Below are 27207 nucleotides of genomic sequence, written 5' to 3'. Positions count from 1 at the left end.
CTTTGGGCACAGGGGGCTGGAGTAACAGCACCAGCCTCAAACACCCTGGGGAACAAAGAGGGAGGCAGGTGAGGAGCACGGGGAAATGATCATCCAGAGGAATTCTGCATTTGCTGATACATATTTATTTTTATTTCTGATACATCTTTATTTAGAGTAAACAAGCAGAGGCAGCACAGCAGGAATGCAGCATGGATGGGGATAGAAAAAGCATAGTTTGAGGCATTTCTGTGAGAGGAGGCAAAGAAAAAACACATAAAAACCTCACAAACAAACATCACTTTCCAAAGACAAGACAGAGCCTGAGATGTCAATAGATCAGGTACCCCTGAGCTGCCTCAAGGGCCCACAGCAGTTACTGAGCAATGAGGGAGATTCCTACTCCAATCCCCCAAAAAACTCCCTTTGCAGAGCAGCTTTGGGACCTGCTGCTGCCCTGCCTGAAGGAGATGGGCTGGGAGGAGGTTGGAACTGCCAGCAGCTCCCTTCCCATCCCATGGAAGGGGCTGGAGAAGGAGCTCACAAGGAGACAAAGTGCTTTAAATGCAGCCATGGCCAAACTCTGTCATTGTCCCACACTTGAAAACTGGTTCAGCACCAAAGCAAATCAAGAGAGGACAGACACCACCACCCCTCCTGAGATGCTGCTGTGGGGTTGTTCCACAGCAGGTGCCAGGCACCAGTGTGGTCCAGAGATGTGGCCCCTGCTCCAGTCCCTCAGAGCATCCATGGGACAGCAGTGACACTGAGCCTCTCTCTTGTGCTTCACAGCCTGGCTAAAGAGCAGTGAAATTCATCTTTAAAAGCAAAATTTTTCTATTGCACCTCAATGTACTAGAGAAGAGCTCCCAGGTGTCTTCACAAGCAGTTCTTGCCTCTCTCTTCTGGGCTCTCACTACCCCTCCATATAAAGACTGATTCTGACATTTCCCAAGCCTTAGTGTGAGGAAGAAATATTTACATACATATAGATATAGATATAGAAATAGATAAATTAGATACCTTTATTATATCAGTGAAACCTGTGTAGTGTCCAGAAATATAGAGTGGGCAGCTGGCTGTTGGCAACACAGGAATTAAACAGCCAAAATACCCAGATAAAATAGATTTTAAAAGCAACACGTGCTGCAAAAGCTTTGGCAGCTGCCTCCTCCTGCAGGGAGGTTGGGCACTGGTTTAGTACCAAGCTCGGGGTGCCCAGGGCTGGGGCTGGGCCCTGTGCTCCCCAGTCAGGCACTGCTGGCTGCAGATGCTCAAGCACTCTGCATCCATGCAGGAAAGCTCCATGGGCAGCAGCAAGCAGCTCCCCTGCCCTGGGACCACCAGCCCTGAGGTCTCTTTGGCAGGTTTCCATTGCCCCCCTTCCCTCTAGCCCTGACCCGGTTACTTCTTGAAGAACTTCTTGTTGAGGAGGAAGATGAGCAGGTTGACGTTGACCTTGGCCTTATGGAACATCTTCATGACTGCTACACCCTCGTACTGCAGCTGCAGCAGGTCCTGTGGGAGAGGGGACTGTCACTGCCACTGTGCCCAGCTGGGCACAGGGAGCAGGGTTGGCAGTGGGGACAGCTCAAGGCAGGGCTGCACTGGGGACACCAGCCAGCCCCCACACCCCCTGGCTGCCCCCATCCCTCTGAGCCCCAGCAGCTGCAGGACAGGCTCCCCACCTGGTAGTGCAGCTGGAAGTGCTCCATGTCGATCCCCATGAATTTGGCTTTCACCTGGAACCTCCCTGATTCCTCACAGGGGATGATGTCAAAAACCACGTTCCTGAGCCTGAGAAGACAGAGCTGCTCACTACCAAAAGCTTTAACACAGCCAGGGATCAGGTCACCCACCCAGTGCACCCCCTCAGCACAGCAGCCAGACCCACAGCCCAAACCCCACTGCAAATCCCAACTTTCCTGCATTCTCCTACACAAAACAATTTGCCCCACGTGGCAGGACAACAGTGGCCCACACAATAACCTCCTTGGTTATATTATCCTCTACCTGCCCAAGTTTTCATAGAATCACAGAATATCCTGAATCAGAAGGGACCCACAAGGATCATTAAGTCCAGCACTGAATAACCCCAAGCAGAGCTCCTCCCCTGGGGCAGGGTTACCCACTGGCTGGGGGGCAGGTCCTGGATCTCCAGCAGCACTCCCTTCTCCCACAGCTGGGCTGCTGTGTAGTGCAGAGATGGCAGCTTCTTGCTCTTCCCACTGCCCCTGGAAGAGAAGGGATCACATGCTGAGAGCTCATCTCTGGCCAGCCAGGACCCCTTGGACTCCCAACATCTCCAGGATTCACAACAACCAGAGAGCAAAGAAAACAAAGAACAGTTTTTTAAAAATTACTGATTTTTGGTAAGGAACCTCACTTGTTGCTGGCTGCCAAGTTGTCAAGGCAGGTCTTGATGTACTGGTTGTAATAATCAATTTGCTCCTCATAAAAGAGAGTCTTGGCATCGAGGCCCTGCAGGGTCTGCCTCAGCCTCAGGAGCTCCCTGCGGCGCTGCTGCCGGTGCCGCCGCTGGTTCCGGATGTCCTGGAGGAAACAGCAGTGCCAGAAAACCAACGCGTGTCACGAGGAGCTGTACCAGAGCAGCACCTCTGGGGGTTTAGGGGTGATCCCCAACTCAGCATCCCCCCCAGCACACCTTGGCCAGCTCATCAACGAGCTCCTGGTAGCGGCTGGCAGAGTCCACCAGCCCCAGGCTCTCCAGGCGCCGCAGGTTGCGGATGACCTTGCGCTTCTTCTCCTCCATGGAGAGCTGGCTGTTGGCAGCCAGGGAGGGACGGTGCTTCAGCTGCTGGGCAGAGGGCTGGGCATCCTGCAGAGCTCGCTGGCACACCAGGCGCTCATGGGCAGCTTCCTAGGGATGAGAAGGAGTCAGCCTGGAACACAGCTGGATATGGGATAGAGAGATGGAACAACCTGTGGGATTCACATTCTCTGAACCTGAGAGAAGCAGAGAAAAGAACGATCAAAACAATTCTTGTCTCATTTGCTGTGCCTGTGTTGTGCCAAAGTGGAATGCAATATGGAGATTGTTTACCCAGCGTGATGGTGTTTTGTTTTCATGACCAATCTCTGCAAACTGTGATGGTCAGTCAGCAGACAGTCACAAGATTTTGCTTGTGCAGTTTCAGCTTAGATGTAGTGTAATATAGTATAGAATAATATAGTATAATAAAGTAATTAATTAGCCTTCTGATATCATGGAGTGAGATGCATCATTTCTCCCTCCACGGGGGTTGCCTTGGATTTACTATAGAACTCCTTCACCCACACTTTGATGTGGGTCTCTCCTGGCCCAGAACAGGTGATTTATCTGAAAACCAGAGTCCAGGCACTGCTGGATCACAAGAGAAGTGGCCAAATCTCTGAGAGGAGCAGGGCAGCTTTTTGCTGAGAACTTTATCACCCTTTGTCCACAAAGTTTTTCAGTTCATCCCTAGCAGCAGCCTCACACATCCCACCTCATGCTCTGAGGCTGGTGTCCACAAGATGTCTGGGAGGGAATCTCCTGGCTGGCACTGGATCAAATCCACCAGCATCTGCTTGGTGCTAGAGACCAGAGGGAGATGTCAGGCATCTGCTCCAGACCATCACCCTCCACACAATATTCAGTTGCTGCTCAAGAGTTTCTTGCCTTCCTTGAGCATCCCAGCCCCCAGTACCCTTCCAACACCCCCCAGTTCCCTCCTGATGCCCACAGAGCCCATCCCCACCTCAGCAGCAGGCTCCTTGTGTCACTCTCCTCGCTGCTGGCCACTGGCACCAGCTTGTTGGTGAGGGTGAGGGAGATCTCTGTTCTGCTGAGCTGGGAGAGCTGCTCAGCACTGCTGTCTCCCAGGCTGGCAACACTCTCCCCTGTGAGGGCACAGAGAGCCCTGCTAGCTGGGTAGAGCTCCAGAGGGCTGGCTTCCCATGCCCAAAGAATCCAGCTCAAGCTTCGTGCAAGGAAAGTGTGCCCACATCCACCCTCCTCCCATAATCCCAGAATCCAACCTACCAGCCAGGGACTGGACTGTAGGAAGCTCATCAAGATCCTCCAGGAGCTCGTGCAGGGGGTCACTGTGGTGTGATGTGATGGAGTCCTGGTGCTCGAGCAGGAGCTGGACAGTGCAAGGGATGAACCAGAGGCAAAGGGGGATGGAAATGGAGGGTGAGGGAGGGCCACCCTTCACACCCAAGAGGGGATGGAGAAGAAATGAGGTTTGCAAAAAGGACAAACCTGCAAAATCTAGGTTATTTCCTGGCTTAGAAGAGAAAAAAAGGGTCAGGAAGAGGGAAGCTGTGCCGGGGTGGAATACAGAAGAATACAGCAGAAAGCCCAGGGGGTGGGAACAGAGGAAACTGAGCTTGCCATGAGCTTTATGCCCTGACCTTGTGCGTGGTGATGAGCTCCCCCACAGTGATGTAGATGACCGGTTTGGCCACTGCCACCATCTCTGAGTACTCATCCATGTCAAACCTCTCCTCAGGCTCAGGGACGCAGCAGGCAGCAGAGATGAACCTCCTGCAGGGAGAGACCCCTTTGCTCAGCCCCAAACCCCTGCCACGGGCTCCAAGCCACCCTCCCACCCCATCACCATCCTGGGGCCCACCTGAACTTGTTGTGGGTGTGCTCCAGGTACTGGTTGAGCCCGCAGAGGTGGGCACTGTCCCCCTGGAAGGCCTTGCGGGCGGCGGCGTGCTGCAGCACCCTGGCGATGGAGGCCAGGCTGCGGCGCTGCTCGGGGCGCAGGGCCACCCCGGCCGACAGGTCCACGATGTCAAAGCCATCAGGGGCCACCACTGCTGGGTTCATGAAGCGGTAGTAGAGCAGGTTCCCCACGATCTAGGACATGAGACAGGCTGGGGAGCATTTGGGTTAGGGCCCAAGGAGGTGACACCTCAGCAGGATCCTTGCTCTGCATGGTAGGACCCTGCTGGAAGAGATGGCAGTGCAAGGGAAAAGCCCACTCTTGGCATTTCCTTAGTGGCTCAAGGGAAATGTTGACTTGGAGGTGTTTTTAAGTCGAGAGGACTTGATCTCTTGTGGCCCTCCATGTACAGACACAGCTGAGCCCCACCAAACTGTGCAGGTGCCCCAGCCCCACGGTACCTTATCAACCTCCTCTGCTGGGGCCTTGGGGAATTTCTCAACCAAGGACATCCTCAGGATTTTGGCCATGTAGCGCATCCCATAGCTGAGGACAGGTAGGGGAGGACCATCAGCATGTGAGTCCACCCTGATGACCCAGTCCTACTACCCATGATCCAAGGAGCAGCAAGCCCCCAGCCCTGGGGTGATGGAGAAGCCCACAGGTAGGATTGGCAGCTATAGCACCCCTCAGCTCCCTCCCCCCACCCTGCTGCTAACCAAGGCATCTCTGGAGGAGGCCTTCATCCTCTGAGATGACCACAAAGCTGGCATGCAATGTCAGCAGTAAACTGCCCAGAAACAGAGCAGGAAAACAAGCCAACCCATGAGGTGCTGCTGATATTTCGGGTTCCCCTTGCTGGCAGTGCAGTAACTCAGTCCTGCAGCAGCAAAGGGGCCAGGAAGCCCCCCCATACTCCAACCTCCTTTCTAAGGCCTTGCTGGAGACACCTTAGAGCCAAGAGCACTCCTGGGATGTGCACAGAAACCATGGGGACACTCACGGGATCTTGTCCACAGAAGAGGTGATGGCAGAGACAAACTTGTCCGTTACTGCCAGGAGATTGTGGATAGCAATGTCCAGCCTCCTTTGGACCTCGGGGTGGCTGAGAGCCTGCTCAGGGCTGACCTCATAGGGCAGCTTGCTGTGAAGAGAGCACAGGACCCCGTCACCACCTCAATGCCCATCACCCTGCGGCCGAGCCAAGCCTTCTTACCCAGGCTCTGACCTTCTGTGCCCACTCTGCGACTCAGTCTGGTTGATCCACGCCTTGTAGATGTCCACGGGGTCCGTGTTGATGCTGAGGGTCTTGTCCTGCAGCACCTCCTGCACGGGGCCAGCCAGGATGTGCCGCAGGGCGTTCTGCCCGCGCGCGTTGCGGTAGAAGCTGACCAGCAGCCGGATCACCGTGGCATTGCCCGTCAGGATGTCATGAACCTCGTCCACCTTGGAGCTGGGCACAGAGATGGGGCAGATGGGATGAGGGGATGGACCGGTGTGTTCTCCAAGCAGGAGGCAGCAGAGATAACAGCCTCCAAGCTGATGCAGCTCAGCCTTTCCCTGGGCCTGTTGCCAAAGCAGGACACCCACCTGATCTCCTCCTGCAGCGCCACTTTGAAGAGCTGCAGCAGCAGATAAGCCTCCCGTGGGCTGGAAGCGTAGTTGTAAAGCGTAAAGATCACTGACTCCATGAATTTGGTGGATTTGTTCTGGGGCATCTGGAAGATCAGCCTGGCCAAGTACACTGGCTGTGTCTGCAGGGAGGAGGGACACCAAGCTAGCCCAGGTGTCGTGGGGTAGCCGGGGGCCAGGTCCCTGCACTGCCCCTCCAGCTGTGGGGGACACAGCAGAGCCCCCAGGCCCACCTGCAGCAGGTAGAAGAGGTGCTGATAGGCCTCTAGCTTCTGCCTCTTCTCCTTGCTGAGCGTCTTGAGCCCCTTCTGCTTGTCCATGGACATCATCTCTGAGAGCTGCTCCTTGTTCTTCTTGGTCAGCTTCTTACAGTGGGACACCACCTCCTGTGGTGGGAGAGAAGCACTGGGGTCTGCCCAAGGCTCTGCCATTCTGACCAGTTTCTGGAGAGCCAGAGGAACCCTAGTGCTCCCCAACCCCTCCAACTGCTTAAAAAGTGAAGCAGAGACAAGTCCAAGCTGCGATGCCATGGAGGGCAGGATGGCATGAGGCAGCCAAGTCTTCCCCCTCTCCCTCTACCTGCAGAGTGATCCTGTTCTTGACCAGCAGCCCAATCTTGATGTCCATGAGGTCCAGGTCGCTCTCCAGCTGCCGGCTGGCACGGATCCTCTTCACCACCTCCTCCTGCAGCCGCAGCACCTCCGACTCCTCCCAGAAGTCCTGCTGGCTCTGCTCCAGCAGGTGGATGAAGCGCCGGACGATGCTCAGGGGTGGACTCTTGGTGTGGACTGCAGCAATGCCCAGTAAGGCCATGAATAATTTTCCCCACCACAGACCCTCACACCCCCAGCAGTCACTCAGACACCCCATCCTCCTCCCCAAAAAGCATCTTCTTGCAGCACCAGGACATGGGACAACACATGGCCTCCAGGAAGCTTTGGGGGCAGAGGGGCAGCACCAGGGCTGATGACCAAGGACCACCAAGGCTCTGTCACTCCTGTCCTTGCCAAGGGGCCTGCTCATAACTGCTTCCCCACTGTGCAGGGCCAGCAAGGGAAGAGGCAGAGTCCCCTTCCCAATTAGCCATCACACTTCAGAGCAGCAATGAGCAGGCACTTACTTACCCAGCATCCTGTAATCCCCACAGGCCTTGTTGGCTCGCACAAAAGCCTGGATTTTAATTACAGCTTTAATCTGCCAAGACAAACAAGGGGGTGGGAGATGCTTTTCCATAGTGCCCCTAACACACATGGGGAGGGAAGGAGTGCTGGACAAGCACATCACTGCCTGGTCCCACTGCCAGGAATGTATTAAGGCCTGGGATGAGGGTCTCTACAAAACAGGAGAGATTTTGGGATTCTGCCCTTCTCAGTGGTCACTTCCCTCCACTCACTGAATATCAGAAGCTGCAGCAACTCCAGGGGTGCAACTTCACTTCCCACAGCTGACACCCCCCCCTTTTCTCCCCCAAAAGTTCCTTCCCCTTTTAATGGGCATCTTGAAGTCATTGTTGTTTTTTGCTGGAACTGGAGTGGTTTTGCTCTCCTCACACTTCACAAAACCTGAGTGTTTGGCATCCAGACCCACCAGGTACCTACTCCTTCCCGTCTGTCCCCCTGCCAGGATGAATCAGTTCTTCCAGCTGCACTGTGAGCACTCAGGGACAGGGATCCAACTGCTCCAGATCATCCCCCTACATCCCCACCAACACAGTCCCAGGAACTGCTTGACTCCCATCCCTTACATTCTGCCTGAAGTAGCGCAGCCTCTCCTGGTACTTCCTCTGTGCCAGCCACATCCTCACAGCTGCCTGGATCTGGGAGAGATGTTCAAACATTTGGATTCTGGAAGGACTTGCTTGGCCAAAGGGAATGGGTGGAGGGGAAAAATCATGAGGACTTCCAGGGGAGGTTTAGGTTGGATATTAAGGAAAATTTTTTGATAGAAGGGGTGGTCAGGCATTGGCCACCAGCAAAGTGGTGGGTTCACCATCCTGGGAGGGATTTAACACCCATAGGGATGTGGCACTTGGGAACATGGTTAGTGGTGGCCTTGGCAGTGCTGAGGGAACAGATGGGCTCAGTGATCTTCAAGGGCTTTTCCAGCCTCAGTGAGCCCATGATAACAATTCTATTCTATGATTTTTTTCTCCCCTGTCCAATCACACACTGCCCTGGCCCAGCTGCCACAATCCCCCCTGGCTCTTCTGTGCTGGGCAGGGGTAGGTGCCACCCTCACAAAGCTGAACATGCAGGTGACAACGCCCAACATGAGAACAAAGGCTGAAGAAAGAATCTTCCAAACCTTGACTGCAGCCTCTGTGTTGGATTTCAGGTAGTGCAGCCTGTCCAGGTAAGCTCTGCGCTGCCTGTACCCCCTCCAGCAAGCCTGGGCACAAGAAGACACCAGTGAGTGAGGTCACTGTGACTCCATTGTTTTTTCAGGGAGCACATGAAGAAAGAGAATAACACAGCATGGGGAAAGAGGAAACCAGCTACTGTGAGAGAAACCAGCCCCCTCAGGGGTCCTGGCAGTAAAACCACAGAGCAGCAAGCGCTGGCCCTCCCAGGGCCTGCCAGAAGGTGCTGAGAGCAGCTGCCCTTGGTTTGTGTGGCCGTGCTCAGAGGAGGGACAGGTGCTGGCTGTGTCACCTGGATCCTGATGGCAGCTGGCCTCTGCTCCTGCAGAACGTGCCGCCGCGCCGCGAGCTGCCGGCGAACGAGGAAGCCGCGGAGCCGCGCCTGCAGCCTGACCACCAGGGCCACCCTGGCTGCCCACAGGCGCTCCCGCTCGTGGGCCAGCGTCACTCGGCTGATGACAGACTGCAAGGACAGCACCAGCTCAGCCCCAGCAGCGCCAGCAGCGCCCACCCAGCCCACCCTGCCCATACCTGCATCTCCTCCCGGCTCAGGTGCGTGCTGTTGAAGCTGCCGTGGCGTGGGCACTGCCAGCTGCCCTCCAAGGTCTGCAGGTTCAGGAAGAACTCGGCACCATCCAGCAGCCTGTGCCGCACCCACCACGGCTTCGTGCTCCCTGCATGCCGGGATGGATGGGAGCTGCTGCAGAGTGCTGCTCCCCCCGAACACCCAGGCAAGGGGTGCACCCCAGGCTCACAGACTGGGGGAGGCTTTGCAGCCCCCAGGGTTTTACCTGCTGGTCTCTTGGTGGCCATCAGAGCCGCCAGCTGCTCCTGGTAGGCGTCAGCACAGGCGTTCACCACCCCATGCAGGGCCACGTCAGGGTTGCACAGCACCCTCAGAGTCTGTGATGCCTTCCCTTCCTTGATGGCCTGGTTGATGGCAGCTATGCCCAGAGCCACTGTGGGAGCAGAGGGGCTCACATCAGCCCCTTCTTGTCCCCCGACCTCCAGTAGCATCCACATGGGGAGAGCACTCACTCCTCCTGGCTGCCACCGTGTCCTGGTTGGCCTGGCAGACCCCTTCCTGGATTTCTTCCCACCCAAGAGCAGCTGCATTGTCCTGCGTGGCCTGTGAGATGGGGGAGATGGGCTCTAGTGAGCTGGGCAGCCCCCTTGGAGCAGATCTGCATTGCTAGGGTGGGGAGGGGGGGTTTATTTCACAGTCTTGTGACCAAGGCAGCGTGCCAGGGGCGATATCATGCTGCCATGGAGGGTCTCCACAGCTGATGACCCCCGCCCCACCTGGACTTTCTGCCTCTGTGCCCGGGACAGGACGCTGTGGTAGCGCGGGGCGGTGGGAAGGGCGATGTCGGGCAGGGCAGGTAGCAGCAGCAGCGCCGCCAGCGTCTCCTCAGGGTCCTCCTGCAGCAGCGCCTGGTGGAGCAGCCGGAGCACACGGGCTCCTGTGGGGCAGGGAAGGGAGGACACGCCCTTCAACCCCTCCAATCTCTGGGCACCGAGGGAAGTCACAGCCCGGGGTGGTGTGAGATTCTCCAGTGTCTTATCGGGGATGGAATCCCAGTGCAACCTCCCTCCCAGGATATCTGCGACCCCCTGCATGCCCAAACTCGTGTGGGCAGGACTCACGGTCGTTTTCATCCTGCACTGATGAATTGGTGTTGTTGATGCTGTCCTGAATGTCATTCCAGCTCAGGAACTCAGCTCCTGCTTTCCTCAATTGGACTTTTAGCTGCAACAAGTCATCAAAGTACCTGCAGGAGAAACAAGGCAATGACCTAAAGCATTCCAAAGCAGGGCTCAGTGCATTCCAAGGAGGGTTTGGTGCATTCTGAGCAGGAGGGCACCTGCCAGAGCCAGCTGCCCAGCTCTTCAGAGCAGAGAGGGAAGGCACAGAAGAGGGAAGCTGCTGGAACAAGCCCACAAAAAGCCCAAGCTCCCTGACCAGCCCTTTCCACAAGATTTCTTCGCACCAACCCCTAACACAGAACCCAACTCACCGCTGTGCATTTGCATCCTCAGCTCCTGAGAGGCCCAGGGCAGGGCTGACCAGGCTGCTCCAGAGCCTGCTGGGGTTCCTGGCATCCAGGGCTTGGTTAACCAGTGCTACAGCTGAGAGCATCTCCACAGCCACAAACAACTCCTCCTGTGTCAACTCGCCCTGCACAGAGCAGGCAGAGACACTGAGCCCCCATAACCTCCTCCTCCAGCCCAGCTTCCCCAGGGGAGCAGCAGCAAAGGAAGCACCCCAGTCCTAGCAAGGAGACCACCCCACCCACTGTCAAGGGCACCCATGGCCCATCCCAGGGGTCTCTCACCCGTGGGTGCTGGCTCTGCAGCAGGGCCAGCTGCTGCTGGTACAGGGGGGCAGCAGGGGTGTGCACATCAGGCAGCTGGGCTGCAGGGTCCATCAGAGCTTCCAAGGTTTTGGCTGGCATCCCCTGGCGGACAGCAGCGTTGATCCGGCTGACAGCCTGCAGCACTGAGGGACAGACAGGGGCTGGCACAGGGGGCCTGCAGGAGGTGGCCGTGCCCTGTCCCAGGGCCAGGCTGCCAGCAGGCCCACCAGCTCCTGGCATGCACTGGGCAGCAGAACCTGCAATAAGAGTTCACCCAGGCACTCACTGGCTCGCTCCTTCTCGTCCCTCCGGTTCGCTGTGAGGATCCCTGCCTGCACCTCCTCCTGCTCCAGCAGCTCCAGGTAGCCCAGTTCCTGCAACAGGCAGAGAGGGGTGTAGCCATGATATTTTCTGAAAAATCTTTTCCTTAGGATTTTTCCTCCTGAGAAGCTGAGAGGCCTCAGGAACAAAATGTAAACAATATTATCTGCTGCTGTGGAATGCAACAGGTGGATCTGGGATTGGTCTCATGTTGTTGTTTCTAATTAATGGCCAACCACAGTCCACCAGTCTCGGACTATCTCTGTCAGTCTGAGCCTTTGTTATTCATTCTTTCTCTATTCTTAGCCAGCCTTCTGATGAAATCCTTTCTTCTATTCTTTTAGTATAGTTTAAATATAATATATATCATAAAATAATAAATCAAGCCTGCTGAAACATGGAGTCAAGATTCTCATCTCTTTCCTCATCCTGGGACCCCTGCGAACACCATCACAGAGGGGTGTCAGGTCTCACAGCTCACCATGCTTGTGCTGAGCAGCCTGCTCAGACCCCTGGCAGAAAGCTGCCAACTCCCCAGCCCATGGGGCCTCCTTCTTCCTGGGGACCATGGGCTGCCCCCCAGCACCAGCACCCTGCACCCCAGGCTCCTGCCAGCCCCTACCAGTGCCTTCTCCTCCCGGTCCGTGCTGAGCTGCTCCAAGTAGAGCTCGAGGTTGTCCCGCTGGATGCAGCGCAGGGCCAGGCTGGGGTCCTGCAGTGCACAGTGCAGTGCCAGCACATCCTGTCTCTCCAGGGCATTGTCCACCTCTTCCAGAGCTCCACGCACTACAAGAGGCCAGTTCACCCCAGAGGTGAGCAGGTAAATCATCCCACAGCTCCAGGGAGCAAAGGCAGCTATGGCTAAAGCCTGCATACCCATCACTTTAACTTCTCCTTGGAAATGCACACCCAGCCCTTCTTCCTGCTAGGTCTGAGGCTGGCCTGAGTGGACTGCTTTCTGCTATGCCCACCACTCTCCCCATGCCCGGGGCTACCATGAGCCCTGGAGAACCCCCAGAGGGAAGGCCCAGCTTCACTCACCATTCACTTTGTTGATGTTCCCTTGGATTTCAGCCTGGGTCAGACACCAGTCGTAGACATCCTCTCCTTCGGGGATCACCTGTGGGCACTGGACAGGGACTCCCCAGCTTGAGCTTTCTGCCTAAGCACACCCCACCATGCACAGTAGGATCCCCTGCAGATGCCTGGGCTCATTTCCCAACCCCTGGGTGAACCAACCCCAAAGAGAAATCATCTCTCCCATCTTCCGCTCAGCACAAGGGCTCCCAGGCTGTGTTTCAGCCAGCAAGCCCCATATGATCTCTGGCCTAGGGACCCCTCCACCTCCCCATCAGCAAAGGGGCTGCTCCTCTCCCAGCCACCCCAGAGCACCCTGTGCCCTCCTCACCCTGCTTCTAGCACTGCTGCCCTTCTCCAGCTTGGCCTGGTGCAGCACCTCCTGGTAGGCGCCTGCCAGCTCCTGGCGCAGTCCCACCAGCATGGCGTGGGGGTTCTGCAGGGTCTCCATGGTCTGGGCCACCACTCCCCGCTCCACCGCCTCGTTGATGGCCAGCACCGCGGCGTGGACTGCAGGTGAGGCAGGGAGGGGGTGGGTGAGATGGGACACGGAGGGGCAGGATGGACCATCTGCTTTATCCCTGCATGCAGTGGGACAAGACATTCCGTGGGCGATGGTGGGAACCAGCCCTCTTCAGAAGGCCAGCTGCAGCCCCCAGCACCTGGGAAGTGTCACAGCAAGCCCAGGGAATGCAGAACCCCAGCTGCTGCTGCCTAGCAATGGCTGTGCCAGCACCTGCAGCTTTGTGCCTCCCACTGCATCCCAGACCATCACCCCCTCCCAGTTTGCTGGGTCCAGATTTGGCATTCGGTTGTCACCGTCATATTTTCTGGAAAAATCCCCTTGCCCAGGATTCTTCTCCTGGGAAGCTGAGAAGCCTCAGAGAAAAAGGAAAATAATATTATCTCATTTGCTTCTCCTGTGTTTTGCTGCTTTGGAATGTGTTTGGAGATTGTTTATCCAACAGGTGGTTGTTTCATTGGTTTCATGTGAATTGTTTGGACTCAATGACCAATTACAGTCAAGCTGTGTCAGCACTCTGACACAGGAGTCACGAGTTTTCATTATTATCTTTCTAGCCTTCTGTAAGTATCCTTTCTGTATTCTTTAGTATAGTGTTCTTTAATATAATATAGTATCATAAAATAATAAATTAGCCTTCTAAGAACATGGAGTCAGTTTCATCATTCCTTCCTTTGTCTGGGAACCCCACAAATACAAGATTGGGTAGCTGAGCCAAGATCCTGCTACAGGCTGACATCCAGCCCCACTCCCCACCCATCACCTGCTGCTTCATCCACTGAGAGCTCGTTGGCCAAAATGCCTCCAATCTTGCTGAAAGCAGGCAGCTGCAGCCCATACTTCTCCAGCTCCCGCTTCATGTTGTTGATCTCTTCCTCTAGAGCAGAGCAGAGGCAGCACTGCTCAGCACCAGCCCCCTATAGCCCAGTACTGGAGCAGGGGCAGCCAGCAGAGCCCCCACTCCCCTGCCAGACCAAGAGGGGTGCAGAAAACCCCCACACTGGGGGTTTTGCCAAAACTGAGGCAGTTTTGGCAAAACATATCCAAGACTTTCACCCCACACATCCCTCCTGCCACAGGACCCCAGAGCACTGGTGGCAACCCCTCCTTGGCAAGTCCCAGCCCAGGTCTCCCTGCACATACCTGTGAAGTTCACTTTCCCATACAAGTCCTGGATCGGAGGAGCCAGCCCCAGCTTGAAGAGGTAGAAGCTGAAATACAAACCCACACGGTGACATCACCTGCTTCTCCCTCCTGACACTTCTGCGTCACCTGAGGCTGACGGGTGACACCACCAAAGGGCTGATGAGCATGAACACATCCCATGAGAGCCAGGCCAGGGCACCCACCTGAGTGCATGGATGCAGTAGACCACCCTGGGCATGTTCTTCTTGTCATAGATGTCAGTGGTCTCTGGGTGGAAGATCTGCCAACAAGACAGAGACACATCAGACAGGGCAATGGCATCTAGACAGTCCCCAGGACGGGCTGGTGTCAAAGAGTGGGGGGGCAAAGACAAAGCCCCCCTGCCATACCAGCACCCCCCTAGTACTGCCACAAGGCAAAGGGCAGTGTGCCCCTTGGTTGGGGAGAGCAGAGGGGAGGTGTTACCGAGGGAAGCCCCACATGGCTCATGGCATCACGCCAGTAGTTGATGTTATCCGTGTGCCGAAAGTGAAGCCCAGCTGTCTGGAAGAGAGGAGCTGAGGTCAGACTGATCCCCACTTTCTCCCATCCCTGGGGTCCCCCTGGCCCCCAGAGCAACCCAGCCAAGGCAGGAGGTCAAAGACAGAGGCAATGCCTGTGATGCTCAGCTCAGGGACCCCATTGCAGCCACCTGCTACAGAACAGTCTGCTGTCAGTGAGTCCCTCCTCACTCTGCACTCACCAGCAAGGGAAAGGTTTGGGGCTACACCCTAAGGGGTACTACACCTTCCCTCTAGTGCCACAGCCTTACCTTGTACCGTGTCTGCTCAAGGTCGTAGATCTTCTTCAGTGGGACAATGGCAGGGGCAAAGCAGTGTCCCAGCTTGGCCAGGAGGACCCCGTTGCGCAGGGTCTCCTCCAGCTCCGTGGGTGAGGGCAGCCCCTCCCCCAGACAGGCCTCCATCCAGCTGGCAGGGCAGGGACAGAGCACGTCACAGACCCCCAGAGAAAAGCACCCAAAGGACATCTCCCCCCAGCCACATTCCAATAAATCCTCCCTGGCAGGGGAACTCAGCCCTCAGGCTTTTGCTGCTGGGTGGTTTTCAGTTTGGATGGAGGGCTGAGTATCCCCCCACAAAAAACACAACGCCCCAACCAGCTTTGAGGAGCCATAAGCCACAGCACTATAGCCACTCCCCACCCATTCCCCCTGTCCCTCCCCTTAACACCCCTTTTCCCCCCAAATGTGAGCTCGAGGATCTCCCCAAATGCAGCCCCACCGCTTGGCTTCCTCCAGGTGACACAGGTACTGGTAGGCAATGTTCTGCCTCCTCTGTTCATCCATCTCATCAGCAGTCAGGCGCTCACCTGGGCAGAGAGGAGGTCTCTCGTCAGAGCCCCCTGCTCAGGGAGGCGTTTTGAAGCCCCCATGGCCACTGAAACTAAGATTTGGGAAAGGGAGCCAGGCTTTGGGTGCAGTAGCCTCCCACAGACGTCGTGGGAGTGGCACCAAGGTCACAGTTCCCAGCCTTCTGGCAGTGGGAGGAACATTTCCAATTTCCTCTTTTCCCAAATAACGGCCATCAGAGCTGGCACTGGAGCGGGGGAGGGCACAGAGCAAGCATCCTGGGAGGAGGTGGGGAACACAGCTACGGGTTTGGGGTCCTTTTACACTACTGCTGCTGCTGCTGCTGGAGGCACCCACAACTTCTGGGGAGCACCCGGCTGCCTCCCAACAAACCATCCCTCAAAATACATCCCCCCCAGTTTGTCCCCAGGGGCCTGGCACCTTGCCACTGCTGTCCCTCTACCCACATGCAGACCTGCCTGCTCCCCCTCAACCCCCTGCACCCCTAAATCTGACCGCTCCCCCCATCCTGATGCATACCCAGAGTCCCTGTCCCCCGTGCACCCACACCTGTCCCCACATCCCCCTTCCCCCTCCAGCCTTACCTGTCCTCCCCCAGCTCGCTGCACCCCAGACTTGTCCCCCTCCCGTCCCCCTGCACCCCGGACATTCCTGCTCCCCTCATCCTTCTGCCCCCCAGACGTGCCCGCAGCCCCCCCCCCCCGCTCCGTGCCCGTGCCCGTGCCCATAGCCGCCGGTGCCAGTCACTCACAGCGCCCCGGCCCCGCTCCCTCCATGGCCGCGGTGGCTCCGGTGGCTCCGCCCGAGGTTTGAATCTCCCGCCGCCCACGTGGCTCCGCGCGGGGGCTGCCGGGCGGGACAGCGGGACACCGGGACACCGGGGCACTGGGGAGCGGGGACAGTGAGACACCGGGACAGCTGGCACGGGGATCCCGGGACTCCGAACCCCGGGAAAGCGGGACACACGGACCGCGGGACCCCGGGGAACGGCGGCACTGGGACCCCGGGACACCGGGACCCCGGGACAGCGCGACAGCACTAGGGCACCGGGACACCGGTCCCTGATTTTTTAAGATTTTCTAAGCCTTCTGATGTTTACATTCTTGTAATGAACTTTCTCATACACTTTCTGTAAATAACTTATTGTTTTGCATTCTTTTATGGAGGAGGAGAAATTTGATGGACTGTTGGTTTGTCCAGTGTCATTGGAGAGGTGGCACTGTCACCCTCCAATCCACTGTCACTTTTGGAAATCTATAAATGTCGGAGTCAGAAATTAAAAAGTCCCTTTTTACCTTGAAAAGAGCAGCGTGTCCGCTCGTGTTATTTCGTGTCCTATAGTGACACACCGGGACACCGCGGGGGAGAGTGTGGGACACACGCTGGAGAGCTCAGGGAGCACCGTGGGTGCGGGAGGTGACACACACCGAGAAAGCGAGGGGAGCCTCGGGTTGCAGGGGGAGCCTTGGGGTGCTGGGGCTGGGCAAGGTGCAGGGGGAACTCACGGGTGCAGGGCAGAGCGAGGACTGCTGGAGGAGCTCTGTGCCAGAACAAGGACGTGCCATCCAGCCCCGGGGTACCCTGCACCCTCGCTGCTCTGAGCCCATCCATCAGCCTGCTCCAAAGCATGAACCTGCCCCCGCATTGAACAAGCCCCCAGCACCTGTCACGAGCTGTTGAGACAGCAAGGAGCCGGTTGTGCCATCCATTACACGGCTGTCCTGTCCACCACGCAGTTTTCCCATCCATCCATCCCTCACAGGGCTCACACTGGCACTGCTGCACTGAGTTGCCATGGCACTGCACACCGCCCTGGTGACAGGGATGAAACTGGAGCCAGCGGGGCCATTGTGGGATGTGCTTTCCCAGGAACAGGCCTGGCTTTGTCCCAGCCTGTGCCACTGCCTGCCACGCTCCTGTCTCAGAACCCGGCTGTCCATCACCAGGGACTGTGACCTGCTCCAGGCACCTTTCCAGGCAGCCCAAGCTCGGAGGCGCCTCAGACATCCTCCATCCCGCAGCAGAGCCCTGGCTTGCGGCAGCAACGCAGCTGCAGCCTCGTCTCTCTGCTCCCTGCTCTCGGCACCCTTTGCACCTGAAGAGCAAACAGTAAGTGTGTGCAACCCATTATTCTGCCTCCCAAAAAGGCACCCCAGCAACATCCCACTCCATGCTGTGGTGTCCCTCCTCCCCCAATAACCTCTTTCCTCTCTCGTGGCCACCAAGGCTTGTGGGGTCCTCCATGGAAAGGCATTTTTCCTTCCTGAAACTTAATAGCAAGCAGGCTACAAGACATCCCTAATTTTCCTAAATAATATAAAATAATGCTGCTCATTTGAAGTGTTCGCTGGCTGGGCCACGCTGGCTTGGCTGCCTAAGCACCTCTCTCTCTTGCAGGCAGGCTGCTGCCCCTGCCCATGGATTCGGAAGAGGCTGCTGACCTGGGAGGGCAGCCCCCCACCCCCACACACCCCACTGCCCCCTCTGCCCCCTCTGCCTCCACTGCCCCCTCTGCCCCCTCTGCCCCCTCTGCCCCCACACACCCCACACACCCCACTGCCCCCTCTGCCCCCACACACCCCACTCGCCCTACCCTCACCACCACCCCCGAAGCCCCCACAGCCCCCACCAGCTGCAAGAAGAGTCGGAAGAAGAAGGCTGAGGCCAGGGCAGCGGCTCAGGAGGGAGGGGATGAGGTGGCAGGGCGGGTGGATGCGATCGAGGGCCTCACACGAGCCGGACACCGGGCACTGGCCCTGGGCGCCGGGCGGGAGGCTGTGGGGTGCTTCAGGAAGGCCCTGCTCCTCTCCAGGGACACAGTGAGCCCTCAGCTCCACAGGGCTTGTGCCTTCAACCTGGGGGCTGCCTACGTGGAGACTGGGAAGCCCAAAAAGGGCTTTGAGTTCCTCCTCCAGTCCCAGCCCTCAGAGGCGGAGAGCGGGGACCACTCGGGGAGCCTTTATTTCAGCGTTGGGGCGGCTCACGAAGGGCTCCAGGATTTTCCAAAGGCTCTGGAGTGTTTTGAGAAAGTCTCTGGCCACGCTGGTGCTGCACGGGCTGGCAGCCGAGCGGGGACCTGCGTGCAGATGGGCTGCTGCTACCTGGGGATGCGGGAGCCGGCGCGGGCCGCGCGGTGCTTCCTGGACGCGGCGCAGGCCTACGCGGCGGCGGAGAGCCCCGGGGCCGCGGCCGTGGCTCTGAGCAGGGCGAGCGGCTCCATGCTGCAGAGCCGGCGGTTCCGGGCCGCAGAGATCGCGGGGGTCCTCGCCCGGTGCCGCTCACTCTGCGAATCCATCCCCGACCCGGCCCTGCGAGGTAACGCCGCGCCGCGCCCTCCCCTCTCAGGGCCCTGCGGAGCAGCTCCCACGCCTGCTTTTCCTCTCTGCCCGCAGGGAAACTCTACAACGACATCGGCCTCGGCTACTCGCAGCTCCACATCTTCTCCCTGGCTGCCGAGAGCTTCGAGCGGGCCCTGGGGCTGTGCGGTGGGGATCGGGACCGGCAGCGGGAGGCTGCGCTGCTGCAGAACCTGGGCGCTGCCCTCAACGCCCTGCGCAGCTTCGGCGCCGCGCTGGGCTGGCACCGGCGGGCGGCCGCGCTGCACGGTACCGCACCGCGCCCTGCCTCCCCTGGCTGTGCCGCATGGGCCGGCTCGGCACGGAGCCCCGTGTTCCCAATTCCAGGTGCTCTGGGGAACCGCAGGGCTCAGGGACAGAGCTTTGGGAACCTGGCGTACGCCTGCAGCCAGCTCGGGAAGCACGGGGCTGCCGCCGAGAGCTACCTGCACGCCCTGCAAGCCTTCCGCGACTCGGGTGAGGGGCGGCACGTCCCGCAGCCGAGCGGGCTCAGGCTGGGTAACGCTGCCTGCCGGGGTGAGCAGTGCAGGGCCCGACGCAGCCCTTTGCCTCCCAGGGGACTTGCAGGGGCAGTGGCAAGCGTGCGAGGGGCTGGGTGCGGCGTGCTTGCACCTGGGAGACCCCCAGAAAGCCATCGGGCACTATCAGGAGGCCCTGATTTTGCTTTCCCGCTGTCAGGTAAGGCATGATGGGGCACCCCCAGGGCCCGACCCTCCCGTGCATCATGGGGCACTGGCCTCAGCCCAGGGGCACACCCACTTAGCCCATCACACGTAGAGGTTCTCTCCACCACAGGACAGCCCCAGAGCTGCCCACAAACGGGTCGTGCACAAGCTCTCGAATGCCATCCAGCACCGACTCCACCTCAGCCACCTCTCCTACCAGGGGGGCTGGGCACCCAGCCCAGCCCTGGTGAGCATCACCCAGGGCATGGCACACTCTGGAGGGCTGCGAACTGAGACCCCAGTAGGGGTTGTGGCAAGAAGTGCCTGAGTTTGTTGGGCAGATTAACACGTGTTAATCCCATCAGGAGCCCAGCCAGCTGCGGTTTTGCTCCACACTGCCCCGAGCCAGTAGGACACAGCTCCAGGGGAGAGAGGTGTGAGTAGGAAAGCTGCCATCCTCTCTCTTCTTCCTCTGGAACGAGTTTCCAGATCAACCAGGAGACAAGGCTTCCTTCACTCCATGTCCTTCAGGGGGAAAGCCCAGGTGGAGGATGAACTGTACTGGTGTACCCCAGGAGGACATTCTGGGTATTCAGGTGAGGGGCTGCAAATTAACATGGGGTTGAGCCATCAGGTAATTCCTGGTGGAGCTGAGTCTTTGGCATAGTCTGATACTGTGTTCTTGCCTGTTTGTCCTGGAGGCACAGGAGTGACCCTGATTGATGATCTCACACTGGAGCCTTGTGACCCAAGTGGCCTCCTGGGCACCTCTGGGGAGGATGACGATGGTCCCAGCTCAGCTCCAGGGTATCACAGTGAGCCCCAGGCTAACAGGTGGGTGGGCAAGGGGGAGGCATCTTCGTACAGCCCCTGGCACCCAAATACCTCTGCAGCACAAGGGACCTCTCCTGTTTAACGGTGAAAATCCAGAGATTTTTAAAGATACATAATTCTGGGAGTGCGTTTGGGATCATTCCAGCTGGATCCTAGGGAGGGTCCAGCCATGATGTGACAGGGGAGCTGTCCAGAAGCCCTATGCGAGGTTCACTTGTCTCTCAGCACGAGAACCACCAGCCCCCTGCCCCCAGCCAAGCTGCCCCATGCCAGCCTCCAGCTCCGTAAGTACCACAGCCAGCCAGAACATCACTTCTCCAGTGAGCCTCGGCCTGGGGGCCTCACACTGCATCCCACAGGACACCACACCCTCCATCCAAGGCCTCCAGAGAGGTAGGTGATGCCTTGGGGGAGTGGGCAAGGGAGGTTTGGGCTCCTGAGTGTCCTCTGAGGGGAGGGTTCACGAGTGGAGACCTCAGCAGGGCCGTTTCTTGGAATGGACATGACCCCAAGCCAAAATTCATAGGGGCTGGGGATTTTGGTACCTCATAGCCAACACCAAAACTGTGCCATATGGATGGGGCAGCAGATCTAAGGGTGGTTTCCAGGACTCTGGTATGAACCTCCTGCCTTCTAGTGCTTAAAGGGGCTCCAACAGAGCTAGACAGGGACTTTGGACAAGGGCCTGAAGGGACAGACAAGGGGGAATGGTTCCCACTGCCAGAGGGCAGGGTTAGGTGGGATATGGGGAAGGAATTGTTCCCTGGGAGGGTGGGGAGGCCCTGGCACAGGCGCCCAGAGCAGCTGTGTCTGCGCCATCCCTGGAAGTGTCCAAGGTCAGTTTGGACAGGGCTCGGAGCAACCTCTGATAGTGGAAGGAGTCCCTGCCCAAGGCAGGGGGTGGGATGAGATGGGCTTTAAGATCCCTTCCCACCCAAACCAGTCAGTGACTCCGTGATTTGATTATTCCATTTTGCATCCTGCTGGACACCCTCACTCCCCGTGACACCTCCGTGACCTTGCAGCATTGACAGTGACCCCACTGCCCCTGCTGCCGGCTGCTGGTCCCGCCGGGGACCCCGCACGGGCACCAGGACTCTGTCCCTCGTCTGCAGCCTCGTGTGACCGGGAGAACACTGGAGAAACGCCGCTTCTCGGGGGGCCTGTGCAGGCCCAAACCGGAGGGGGGGTGGGCCGTTCAGCCAACACGGTTTTGACCCCGCTCCGTTTCCGCCACCCTTTGTATGCTGGGGTTCCGGGGAGGAAATGAAGGGACTGCAGGGACCCGGAGTGCCGGCGGGGGCTGGGGGAACCGCGAAGTGCCGGCGGGGCCTGAAGGGACGGGAGCCTGAAGGGACGGCGGCCTCTGCGCAGCTCCTCCCCGGCCTCGCCGGGCGGTGAAGGGCGCTCCGCCCCGGGGCGGCCCCGCGCCTGCTCCGTGGAGCTCCGGGTGTACCGGGCTGTACCGGGCCGTGCCCGCTCCGGTGCCGTCCGGGGTCGTAGCGGGCCGTGCCCGCCGCATGCCGGGCCCGCGGGCGCTGCTGGGCTTGGGGCTGCTGGTGGCGGCGGCGCGGGCGGGCGGGCGGTGCCGGGAGCGCGGCTGGAGCTGGGGCTGGGGCCGGGAGCGGGGCCGGTGCCTTCCCCGCCGCACCATGCACGTCCCCAGCGCGGGGGCCGGCCCGACGGGGCTCCGCTTCCTCGGGTAGGAGGAAGGAGGGAGGCGGGCGGTGCGCAGGGGCGGAGGGGGCACCGGGCCGGGGTACGGGCGGGCTGAGGGGTGCGGAGGGGTCGGGGGTGGGGTGCGGATGTACACGGGGGCTCGGCTCTGTGTGTCCCCCCACCCGCCTCATGCAAAGTCGAGGGAATCGCAGCCCCCGGGCTGGGCCTGGCCGGGTTTCGGGGCACCCAGCGGTGCCGTGTCCCACCTTAGGCAGCAGGAGGCCCAGGCTATCGACCAGGAGCTCTTCACTGAGTACAAGTTCAGCGTGGATCAGCTGATGGAGCTGGCGGGGCTGAGCTGTGCCACTGCCATTGCCAAGGTGGGGGTCCTGGCATCGTGGGCTGAGCTGTGCCACCGCCAGCAGCGGGGTGGGGATCCTGACATCGTGGGCTGAGCTGTGCCACTGCCAGGGTGGGTGCCTGGGAGGTGGGTGGAGGTCCTGGGGGAGAGTTCCAGCACTACAGGCTGAGTGCTGTCCCCACCATCGACAAGCTGGGGACCCTGGGAGCCAAGAGAGGGTCCTGGGTGTTCTAGCTACCACCAAGGTGGGCACCAGGGAGGCAGATGGGGGAATCAACCCAGCTCCATGGGCATGCCAGTCCCCACTTGGTGGTCTTGCAAATCCTGGCCCCATGGTGTGGGCCCCCTTCCCTTCCCCATTACAACCCTGTGCCTCTTGCCCCCCGTCAGGCCTACCCACCCAGCTCCTTCACCACGAGCCAGCCCGCTGTGCTGGTGGTCTGTGGGCCAGGGAACAACGGCGGTGATGGGCTGGTCTGCGCCCGGCACCTGAAGATGTTTGTGAGTCTTGCACAGGCAGCCACAGGGTCCCCGTGAGGGTGCTGCTCCCTGTGCACCCCTGTACCTGTGGGCTCCAGGGTCCCACTCCTTTGACTGCTGCTGGTGCCAGAGTGGGATTAGTTCAGGTTCCTTCTGCTCTTGCAGGGCTACCAGCCAACTGTGTATTACCCCAAGCCCTCCAGCAAGCCCCTCTTTGAAGGTTTGACCACTCAGTGCAAGAAGATGGATATTCCCTTCCTCCCTGAGTTCCCAACTGAGGTGAGGAGCAGCCCCCAGCTTGGCAGCACCTGCCCCTGGAGCTGTGGCCAGGACTGCCCTTCACCTGCCACCATCTCCACCGCAGGCTGAGTTCATTGACGAGCTCTACGGCCTGGTGGTGGATGCCATTTTCGGCTTCAGCTTCTCGGGAGCGGTGCGGGAGCCCTTTGGCAGCATCCTCAGCACTCTGGAGCGCGTCACGGTGCCCATCGCCAGCATCGACATCCCCTCAGGTGAGTTGTGGCTGCACCTGCTGCGGGAAGGTGCCCTGCCAGGGTGGTCCCAGCTCCAGCCTGGCCGTGGCTCCTTGCAGGCTGGGACGTGGAGAAGGGGAAGGCAGACGGCCTCCAGCCCGACATGCTCATCTCCCTGACGGCGCCCAAGAAGGCAGCGATGCATTTCACGGGCCGGTACCACTTCCTCGGGGGCAGGTTTGTGCCCCCTGCGCTCCAGGAGAAATACGCCCTGAACCTGCCAGAGTACCCCGGCACAGACTGCGTCCTGCAGCTCACCTAGAGCTGGGGCCAGAGGGGCTGGGGGCCAGGCCTGGCTTCAGCACTGCACACCAGGGCCAAATTGTGCCCAAGCCTCTGCCAGGAGGGTGCTCAGCACCTCACTGGGCTTCGGTGTGAGCCTGCAGGATGGAAAGGCCCAGGAGGTGGGAGTGGTGAGGGCTGCAGGGGGAACTCTGCTTGGGGCTGCTGCCTAACCCAAGTGCTACAGGTGTAAGGTGATCTGGGGTTCTGCCACTTACAGCACATCTCACACTTTGGGATAATCTGATCACAATAAAGATTTATTCATGCCCTTGAAAAAATACTTTAGTACTCTGCAGGGTGTGTCCTTCTGTGACAGGCCTATGGCAAATGGGTCCCTGCCCCAGGGTCACTCCTGAAACTTCAGGTGGTGAAGTAAAGCTTGATCCAGCTCCAGACCAACTTTTCCTAGCTCAGCATCCCCAGGCAGCTGGGTCGCAGTGCTGGGCTCCTTCTGGAAGGAGCTCAGAGCAGCCCATGGCACCCACCAGCACCAGGATCAGGACCCTTACAGCCAGGTGGGACTGGCAGCTGCACAGCATGGCAGCCATGTCACTTGCTCACTCTGGCTCCCTCTTCCTCTTCTTCTTCTTCTTCCTCTTCTTTGTAGGGCTGTGTCCCAAGTTTGGCTCATCTGTATCTTGTAGAGGTACATCTGTTTCAGCTGGCTCTTCTTCATCCTCCTCTTCCTGCTTCTTTTTTTTCTTTCTCCTCTTTGCAGCCTTCCCATCCTCTTCTACCACCTCCTCTTCTGCACTTAGCTCTGGCTTCTTCCTCCTCGTCATGACCTTCCCCTCCTCTCCTGATACCTCTTCTCCACATGGTTCCATGATCACCTTCTTTTTCTTCTTCTTCTTCTTCCTCATGACCTCTTCCTCTCCTGTGAGCTCCTCTTCTCTGCTTGGCCCCTGCTTCTTTTTCTTCTTCTTCTTCACCTTTTCTTCTTCAAACACCTCTTCCTGTTCTGTGCTTGGTTCCTGGCTCTGTGGCACCTCGGCTCCATCCCTGGACTGTTTCCTTTTCCTCTTTTTGCCCTGGCTGCTCTCTGGGGGCTCCTGCTGCTGCTCCCGTTGCCGGTATGTGGCCAGGAAGGCTCGTTCCTGCTCCTCCAGGCGCGCCAGCTTGGCACTCATGGTCAGGCCGTGACGGGCACCCCTGCAATGACCACAGGCAGCGAGGACTGGCACTGGTCCCCCAGCCCAGCCTGCCAAAAGCCCCTGCGAGGAGGGGGCAGCCCTGACCCCCCCAGGCACTCACTTGTGTGCCGTGCGGCCCCCGCACGCCTGCACCAGCTCCTCGTCCGTCAGCCTGGGGACACAGACAGGACCTGTCACCCCAGCATCCATGGGGGAACACGGTGTGGAGCAGGGCTCCTTTCAGCCCTCCTCCTTCCCTGTCAAGGGATGGGGCCCAGCCTCACCTCCTGACCGAAGAGAGGTCCAGCTCCTCCTCCTCCTCCTGACTGCTCTCAGAGCTGGCTGTCACAGACTCCTCCCCACAGGCTGTGAGCGTGGCTGACTGCAGCACAGACACAGAGGGACTGTGAGAAAGGGGAACAAGGAGAACGGGCTCTGGGGGCCACAGCAGCAACAAGCTGGGGGCCAGGCAGCCCCCAGGCTCCTGGGGCCAGTCACCTTCACGAAGCGGCCGTACAGCAGGCTCCCGCTGCTGCCAGCCTTGCGCGGCTTCTTATTGCTGATGCTGCCTCCCTGCTCAGAAAGTGCCTTCACAGAGATGCCATCCTGGGAGAGAAAAGGCAAAGGCTTGGAAATGATCCATCCAAGGGGTTTTGCCCCTCCAGCAGCACCTTTCCACCACCACAGCCCCTGTGCAAGGTGCTGCTTCCTGACAGGGCCTGGGGGGATAGGGTGGCACTACAGGAGTCACCGAAGTACCCAAACACCCTCCCCTGCCTTCAACCCCGTCCCTGTCCCCCAGCCCTCCAACCTGCCCGGCCTCCACAGCGATGTTGGCAGCCGCCTTGTTGAAGACGTGGTCCCACCAGTGGAAGGTGAAGGGCTCCGCCGCGTCGTGTCCCACCTGCGGGGCGCAGAGGAGCTGCCGGAATGGCTGCGCTGGGCACCGGGCCGGGGCCGGGCGGGATCGGGACTCACCCCCGCCGTGTCGCACTTCACTTTCACCCGGATGGCCTCGGCAATGCCGTCCTCCCGCCTGCCCAGCCCCTGCCCTGCACACAAGGCACCGTCACCCCTGCACGGCCCGAGGCACCGGGGACACCGGCGGCTGGGGGGCTGCAGGACCCCGAGGGTGGGGAGAGGTCCAGACCGGGTCCTGCAGGAAGGAGGGCGGGGGGCGAGGGGCGGGCTCTGGAACCACGGGGGTCTAGGGTGGGGATCGGGGGCTTGGGGGACCACGGGGGTCTGGGGTGGGGACCGGGGGCTGCAGAGTCCGGGGGCTTGGGGGACCACGGGGGTCTGGGGTGGGGACCGGGGGCTGCCGAGGTCTGCAGGGTCCCGGGGTTTAGGGGTAGCTGGGGCCTGGAGGGAGCTGGGGAAGATGGGGCTTGGGGGGCACGGGGGGAGACGGGGCTTTGGGTGGGATGAGAGTCTGGGGGCAGCCAAGGGCGCTCAGACCGGGGTGGGGGGGGACAGGCCGGGACCCCCGCCCGGCCCCACCTCGGCGCCAGCCGTGCCGCCTCAGCTGGGTCTCGGCGAACAGCATCCCGCGGCCCGGCGGCTCCGGGGCGCTCATGGCCCGGAGGGTCCGGGGGGAGTCCCGCTGTGTCCCGGTGTGTCCTGGGGAGGGTCCCGGGGGTCCCGCTGTGTCCCGGCACCGCCGCACGAGGCCGGGGCGGAGTCACGGCCGGGCCGCCCGGGAAGGGCTGTGCGCATGCGCGAGGGGCGGGGCCGGGAATGCGCCGAGAGCGGGGCGGGACACGGGGACAGCGATAGGGACAGGGGGACACACGGACATGGCGACACACGGACATGGGGACCGGAATAGGGACGTAGGGACAGCGATAGGGACAGGGGGACACACGGACACGGGGACAGGGATAGGGACATGGTGACATGATGAGACACATGAACATGGAAGCATGGGATATACAGGCATGGGGACACACGGACACGGGGACATGGGGACACACCCAGGTGTGCTGACACAAACAAAACCGTGCACACACGTGTGCACACACACCTGTACCCAGAGCTGCAGCCGTGTCACACACGGGCACACTCAGACACGCTCGGGTGTGTGAATGTGACACTCACACCCTACACTCACCCCTCCTCACCTGCTGAGCCCTGCACACACCCCTGCTGAGTGTGCCACAGACACACAGACAGACACACAGACAGACACACACACGGAGCTGACCTGTACACACACAGACAGACAGACACACACACAGAACTGACCTGTGCACTCACAGACAGACACACAGACAGACAGACAGACAGACAGACAGACACACACACAGAACTGACCTGTGCACTCACAGACAGACACACAGACAGACAGACAGACAGACAGACAGACACATTTTCCAAGCTGCCCTACCCCTCGGCCTCCTAACCCCAGGATATTTCCCCCCCTGACCTTCCCTCGTGTCGCTCTGAACTCGCCCCTCCACGCTCAGGGCTGTGGGCACAGG

The 27207-nt window shown here is 59.4% G+C and overlaps 4 protein-coding genes across 4 annotated transcripts; 2 read left to right on the top strand and 2 right to left on the bottom strand.

Moving 5' to 3' along the window:
* Nucleotides 1-1383: 1383 nt before the first annotated feature.
* Nucleotides 1384-16197, bottom strand: IQGAP3 (IQ motif containing GTPase activating protein 3; the record flags this gene model as incomplete). Its single annotated transcript, XM_084223134.1, has 38 exons — nucleotides 1384-1497; nucleotides 1668-1776; nucleotides 2112-2213; nucleotides 2366-2532; nucleotides 2645-2860; nucleotides 3468-3555; nucleotides 3720-3861; nucleotides 4004-4106; nucleotides 4378-4510; nucleotides 4599-4831; nucleotides 5099-5183; nucleotides 5641-5781; nucleotides 5866-6090; nucleotides 6228-6391; nucleotides 6503-6655; nucleotides 6849-7057; nucleotides 7394-7463; nucleotides 8014-8085; nucleotides 8574-8657; nucleotides 8921-9091; nucleotides 9160-9302; nucleotides 9420-9587; nucleotides 9667-9757; nucleotides 9931-10091; nucleotides 10276-10400; nucleotides 10647-10807; nucleotides 10965-11128; nucleotides 11272-11359; nucleotides 11929-12092; nucleotides 12348-12435; nucleotides 12715-12893; nucleotides 13670-13783; nucleotides 14050-14117; nucleotides 14256-14332; nucleotides 14518-14595; nucleotides 14864-15020; nucleotides 15333-15420; nucleotides 16173-16197. 38 exons carry the CDS (start codon nucleotides 16195-16197, stop codon nucleotides 1384-1386), a joined length of 4920 nt encoding a protein of 1639 aa, XP_084079260.1.
* A 1641-nt stretch (nucleotides 16198-17838) lies between these two features.
* Nucleotides 17839-21401, top strand: TTC24 (tetratricopeptide repeat domain 24; the record flags this gene model as incomplete). Its single annotated transcript, XM_084222967.1, has 11 exons — nucleotides 17839-17937; nucleotides 18004-18736; nucleotides 18814-19026; nucleotides 19105-19233; nucleotides 19334-19455; nucleotides 19573-19689; nucleotides 19808-19878; nucleotides 19974-20038; nucleotides 20144-20276; nucleotides 20502-20669; nucleotides 21302-21401. The coding sequence occupies 11 exons, from the start codon at nucleotides 17839-17841 to the stop codon at nucleotides 21399-21401; spliced, it is 1950 nt and encodes a 649-aa protein (XP_084079093.1).
* A 321-nt stretch (nucleotides 21402-21722) lies between these two features.
* NAXE (NAD(P)HX epimerase) lies at nucleotides 21723-23847 on the top strand. The gene is made up of 6 exons (XM_084223163.1): nucleotides 21723-21978; nucleotides 22207-22315; nucleotides 22687-22797; nucleotides 22942-23055; nucleotides 23141-23288; nucleotides 23369-23847. Exons 1-6 carry the CDS (start codon nucleotides 21797-21799, stop codon nucleotides 23569-23571), a joined length of 867 nt encoding a protein of 288 aa, XP_084079289.1. The 5' UTR covers nucleotides 21723-21796; the 3' UTR covers nucleotides 23572-23847.
* A 186-nt stretch (nucleotides 23848-24033) lies between these two features.
* On the bottom strand, nucleotides 24034-26376 carry GPATCH4 (G-patch domain containing 4). Its single transcript, XM_084223160.1, has 7 exons — nucleotides 26228-26376; nucleotides 25706-25779; nucleotides 25539-25631; nucleotides 25226-25333; nucleotides 25012-25109; nucleotides 24849-24899; nucleotides 24034-24746 (listed from the first exon to the last, which is right to left on the bottom strand). The coding sequence occupies exons 1-7, from the start codon at nucleotides 26301-26303 to the stop codon at nucleotides 24152-24154; spliced, it is 1095 nt and encodes a 364-aa protein (XP_084079286.1). The 5' UTR covers nucleotides 26304-26376; the 3' UTR covers nucleotides 24034-24151.
* Between the last annotated feature and the right edge of the window lie 831 nt (nucleotides 26377-27207).

The sequence above is a fragment of the Fringilla coelebs genome, assembly GCF_963513975.1.
Source record: "Fringilla coelebs genome assembly, chromosome: 29".
Classification (NCBI taxonomy): Eukaryota; Metazoa; Chordata; class Aves; order Passeriformes; family Fringillidae; genus Fringilla; species Fringilla coelebs.
This window is presented reverse-complemented; position numbering and strand designations above follow the sequence as displayed.

What these genes read in the sequence shown, in the direction of transcription:
- GPATCH4 (XM_084223160.1), bottom strand. Translation starts at nt 26,303, where the DNA reads ATGAGCGCCCCGGAGCCGCCGGGCCGCGGGATGCTGTTCGCCGAGACC. An exon ending in TCGCTGTGGAGGCCGGGCAG is followed by an intron (nt 25,334 to 25,538) that starts GTTGGAGGGCTG and finishes TTTCTCTCCCAG; the next exon opens with GATGGCATCTCTGTGAAGGC. An exon ending in GACCTCTCTTCGGTCAGGAG is followed by an intron (nt 24,900 to 25,011) that starts GTGAGGCTGGGC and finishes CTGTGTCCCCAG; the next exon opens with GCTGACGGACGAGGAGCTGG.
- NAXE (XM_084223163.1), top strand. Translation starts at nt 21,797, where the DNA reads ATGCCGGGCCCGCGGGCGCTGCTGGGCTTGGGGCTGCTGGTGGCGGCG. An exon ending in GTGCCACTGCCATTGCCAAG is followed by an intron (nt 22,316 to 22,686) that starts GTGGGGGTCCTG and finishes GCCCCCCGTCAG; the next exon opens with GCCTACCCACCCAGCTCCTT. An exon ending in CCCGGCACCTGAAGATGTTT is followed by an intron (nt 22,798 to 22,941) that starts GTGAGTCTTGCA and finishes CTGCTCTTGCAG; the next exon opens with GGCTACCAGCCAACTGTGTA.